Genomic DNA, 5,544 nt, shown 5'->3' on the forward strand with positions numbered 1-5,544 from the left:
CACACACACACACACACACACACACACATATACACATAATCACATACACACTCATTCCCAGTGAACATTTTCATATCCTTTCCAAAATTATTCCATGCAACTTACAATTAAGATCTGAGTATGGCAAGCTCCACAAAGTCTCTGCAGTGACGCCTCTGCTGCTGCTGCTGCTTTATCTCAGGGAAATTGGCTCATAAGTGTGATATTGTAATATTCTCGATAGTATCTGTGAGATCACTGTTATGCTGCTGTAAATTCAATTTCCTAAGAACAATTCATCCATGTTAGTTATATAAGTGGATTAAGTAATAGCTATGAATTAATACCTTAGCAATAAGTGATCAGTGTTTATTTCTATTGTCATTATGTGTTTCATAAAGGTTCCATGACACTAGCTTGAGTGGCTAAGGTCTTCAACTGCTGAGATTTTTGAAGATTTATTCTTGTTGCTGACAGTGGACAGTACATCTGCCAACACCACGTGCCTTGTCACCTGAAAGTCACATACTCACATTACCTTCTCTGATTACTGTTACTGTTTTAAGGTCATTACCCACTAATTGTGGTAAAGCTAAAATAAAATAGATACTTGTCATCTATTGTGTTCGTATGTCCCCCTTGGATCACTAAATCTCTACAAAGCAGAAGGCAAAAATCACCATAAATTTGAAAACAAAAACTATTCCACAATCAAATACAGTGAGGATGAGGAGGTAAGATAATCTTTCTTTTAAAATGTAGAGCTAGGTATATAAAGCAGCTCTTGGTCTTTTATTGCACATCTCTTGAGACAGTTGTCTGAACACTGCTTGTTTTTCAGTCTGGGTCAACTTAATTGTGATGGCTTCTCCACTCTTATGACTTTTTTTTTTTTAATCAGCACGTTTTGGGTATTAGTACTTACAACTAAATATTACGATTTAAACTCCTGTGAAAGGCCACAGAATTGTAATTTTTTCAAGTAAAACAAGTGACTATTCTCAGTGGATGCATATGTTAACAACTCTGTAGTCATGGTAGCTATAGTCTTTTCTGGTCCACTCTCAGCTTCAGTGAACTCCAGAGAAAGATGCCACTTGATCATTTAGAAGATGTGTCATTTTCTGTATGTGACAATTATTTACAAAGTAATGGATGTGAAGAGAGTCATTAAAGAACATATCTTTGGGAAAAGAAAAAATACTTCAGATTACTATTTGTTAACTTATATTATCATTTTATATATTACTTATATTAAATGTGCTACATTAATATATTTTAGATGTAAAAGTAATACAAAGTTACTATCCATAGAATTTTGTGCATTTGCAATTTTAAAATTGGTATATGACTACTCTTCTTTCAATTTGGAGAGCAGGGCTTAAGTTAAGTATTATTATTGTATTATACCACCAACATTCCATGTCACAAGCAATGGATTGCCTCAAACTAGAGTCACAGTTGGTCATGAGCCATCATGTCATTGCTCAGAATCTAACCCTACTCTAGACAAGAGTTAAAATTGCTCTTAATCACTATTCCAGCTCTGTAGCCTTAATCCCAATGCTCTTCTGCACAGAGAATATCAGTTTGCAGCTACTGTAAATACATGTTGAGAGAATTACATGATTTGCTCTGGCAATTGAGATGAATCCATTTGTTTAAGAATTAATCACCAAAAAAAATTTATCACCAAAAATTCTATGAATATAAAATGTGTGATTTATCATGTTATCTTCATCGAGACATTACAGGAAGGTCTCTTCTACTAACTTCTGCATTATTTCTATACATGCATGCATATATGTGTCTCTATATATGAAATATAAAAGTGAAATTGAAAGTATAATGAAGCACACTTTTTCTTACAAAATTCTAGTTCAGTGTGGTCATTCACAATTTCTTTGTCACAAAGCTGATTTTAAAGTACTTAATTAAATCAATTCAATAATAAAATGATTCTGGTAACCAGACCAAGTAACTTACATAAGCACCAAATGTAAAATTGTTGAGTGGAACTGTAAAAATATCTGGGACCTGGTGATATATGACACCACTTGAGATCTTGGTTTTGACAGTATGTGATCTCAAACAAGAATTCCCAAATAAAATATTAACATGGTAATATTAATAATCACATGTTTGTCATTATATATGGAAAATAGTGCTTGTCTTAATGTCACATGTTTTCTCTTCTTGGAGACTCCTAACTCCACATCATCAGGTGTGATTATGTAAAGTTTAGAAACTATAAAAACCTGGAAAGCAAAACCAGACCATTGCCAGGATATGGGGTGAGTGTGGAAACAATAGACACCAGAATAGCTGAATACAAGTATCTGATCAAGAAAATGGGAAAAACAGTGCTACTTGGTAGGAAAGAGGTAGGTACATACAAAAGAAGTGGGAAGAAGGTAAGGAGGAGTAGCAGGACACAATTTATCAAAGAGGAAATTGGGTAGATTCTTATGTAATGGTGTGGGAGATAAATAAAGAGAAGAGGGTAGATAGGTAGAATAACATGGATGACCTGAAATAAGGAATTGTGTTGTGAGTGACACACTTTCCTTTCCCACAAAAGGAAGGAAAAATAGTAGTTCTTTGATTCTTAATTGAAGTTCACAAAGAGTTTTAATGTGATGGGAAGTGAACTAGAATTCATCTAGGACCATTTATAACTATAATAGTTATATTATTAATAGGGTATAGAAAGTACAATTATGTACCAGCATCTTCAATTCTAAATTTTCAGGATGTAAAATTTCATGTAGAAAAAATATTTAAAAACAATGAGATGAGAGATACTTTAGTGATTGAAATTGGGAGATAATCATGAACTGTGATCACATCCAAATTATGAGTCAAAACATGGATGAAGCAAAAGAGGATGATAAAATTACAGAATGTGAGGCAGAATTTTGAATGGCTTTTGAGATTTTTTTGACAGAACAACATGCATTTTGCTCAGTTACATAGATATGATTAATATTCTGTACTCATCACTACTATTTTATGAGTTACCTATACAATGAGAAATATTAAATCAATGGGATTGAATTTCTAAGGCATTCTATTAAGAAGCCTGAGAAAAACTGTTCATGCTGTACAGATATGACTGTGTAGACATTTATTAACTTAATTTTTATATCTATGAGATACATAGATGTTTTATAGAAATGTGGGCTATGATATACAGTCTGGAATATCAGACATTGAAGATACATATTAATGAAGAATTGGTAGACAAAATAGAATGATAATATAAGCAAACTGTCCAATGAATCCCAAGTTTCACATATACACTCTTTGGTTTTTTTTTCAGATATATGAAATACACTTTTACTATGTTCTCAAGATGAATATACTCTACACTATGTCCTCATTAAAGAATGTCTTCTATATCCAAGCTGGACTTGGAGTCCTAGCCAATATGTTTCTCCTTTTTTTCTATATTTCCAAAATACTAGGTGACAGAACTAAGCCCATGGACCTGATCTCCTGTCAACTGGCCTTCATTCACATAATGATGATCCTCAGTGAAGGAGATAACTTGCTTGCAAACATATTAGAGTCACTAAAATTAGGGAATGACATCAAATGTAAGACAACTTTTTACATAAACAGAGTGATGAGAGGCCTCTCTGTCTGCATCACCTGCCTTCTGAGTGTGTTTCAGGCTGTCACAATCAGTCCCAGTACTTCACTGTTGGCACAATTTAAGAATAAAGTAAAAAGACACATTATCTATGCTTTTTTCTATTTTTGGTCTTTCAATTTGTCATTCAGTAGTAGGTTGATCTTCTATGTTGCTGGTTTTACCAATGTGAGTGAGACCCACCAGATGCAGGTCACTAAATCCTGCTCACTCTTCCCCATGAACCACATCATCAGAGAATTGATGTTAACAGTGATAATCTCCAGAGATGTGTTTCTTGTAGGAGTCATGTTGACTACAAGCACATACATGGTGATTATCTTGTGCAGACATCAAAGGCAATGCAAACATCTTCATAACATCAGCCATCTAAGAGCATCCCCTGAGAAAAGGGCCACCCAGACCATCTTGCTGTTGGTAGTGTTCTTTGTGTTCATGTACTGGTTGGACTTCATCATCACTTTCACCTCAATCATGTCATGGATGTATGGACCCATTGTGCTGTCTGTTCAGAAATTAGTGATGTATGCCTATCCCACAATAACTCCTTTAGTTCAAATCACTTCTGATAAGAGAATAATCAGTATACTGAAAAACGTGTACTCCAAGTTTCACTAGATTTTCTAAAAATGATTATTTCTCTTCCTTTAAAAATTATTCACTTATTTTGATTTATATATACAAGTGTCATACCTTTTCTAAATTGCACATCCTTCTTAATCTTCACTTGTTCATGTACAACAGTGACATTCATCATATGATTCAAGTAGTTTATGGTATTACATACATATATTCTTTTGACATTACAGATGCCATATACTATAAACTTTCAAGGTCATTGTACCGCATAATTGCTCTTTCCACATCAATTCTCTTCTTCATACTTTTTGCTTTATCTTAGAAGTGTCCTTGATTCTGAGGTTATTCAAAGTAGCTACTCACTGATAAATGCTTTGTCAGCTTTTTCTTGAAGCCATTTTAATCTATATTTATTCATAAATTTTAGTCAAAATTGTAGCTTTAATGATGTTTACAAAATTCAACATTTTAAAGTTAATAATGAGTTTAATATGAATTAATGTTGTCCTTTTTTAAGTACAGTTACTCAATTAGTCTCATATGAAACTTTATTAAGTGTTTTTACTTGCTCTTCATTTCATCCACATTTATTGAAATATTATTGATAAATAAAATTATTTAAATACAGATACATATGTACAATATGGGATTTGTGAATGTGTGTATTCTTGTATACATGTGCACAGACAAAGGAGGTGTGTTCATGTACACGTTTGGCCAGGAGATGATCTTGGCTGCTCTTCTTCAGATACCATTCAACTTATGCTCTTATAGTGTATCTCTTCTGTACTTGGAGCCTACCAAATAGTCTCTTACCTAATAGGAGGTTAACAGATAGGGATTCTCATATCTCTTCCTCTTCTCTTCTGTGATCACTAGTGTTTATCCATACCCCACAATTTAACACTTATTTATTTCTTTTATTGGAAAACATTTTTCATATATTATATTCTGATTAGATTTTCTCCTTCCTCTAGTTCTACCAGTTCTCCCTCATCCTCTCTATCTTGATCAACCCTCTTTAAGTTTCCCTTATTAAACAAAACAGCATCTAATCAATAATAATATGCTAAATAACAGTAATTTAAAACAAACATAAAAACAAAAATAGAGAAAAACATGGTAGAAAAGAGACAAAGAAAGGAACAATAAATAATATGTAATAGGTGACATGAAGACATAGACGCACACAAGTTTAACAGAGATACCCTTTAAGAATACAAAATCCTGAAGGCCTGAGCCTTAAGGAGAGCCATCTTTGCTCTGGTGCACTGCCAGAGAGAGGGCAGCTGGGGAAGCCACACAGCTTCTGGGAAAGATCCTGTTTCTGG

At 33.5% G+C, this 5,544-nt stretch overlaps 1 protein-coding gene across 1 annotated transcript; it reads left to right on the forward strand.

Annotated features, from left to right (window-relative positions):
* Positions 1-628: 628 nt before the first annotated feature.
* Positions 629-4,840, forward strand: LOC110316722 (vomeronasal type-1 receptor 100-like). Its single transcript, XM_021191176.1, has 2 exons — positions 629-713; positions 3,302-4,840. Exon 2 carries the CDS (start codon positions 3,335-3,337, stop codon positions 4,250-4,252), a length of 918 nt encoding a protein of 305 aa, XP_021046835.1. The 5' UTR covers positions 629-713; positions 3,302-3,334; the 3' UTR covers positions 4,253-4,840.
* The last annotated feature ends 704 nt before the right edge of the window (positions 4,841-5,544 follow it).

Source organism: Mus pahari, chromosome 2 (genome assembly GCF_900095145.1).
Source record: "Mus pahari chromosome 2, PAHARI_EIJ_v1.1, whole genome shotgun sequence".
Lineage (NCBI taxonomy): Eukaryota > Metazoa > Chordata > Mammalia > Rodentia > Muridae > Mus > Mus pahari.

Coding starts and splice junctions, on each gene's coding strand:
- LOC110316722 (XM_021191176.1), top strand. CDS start 3,335: ATGAATATACTCTACACTATGTCCTCATTAAAGAATGTCTTCTATATC.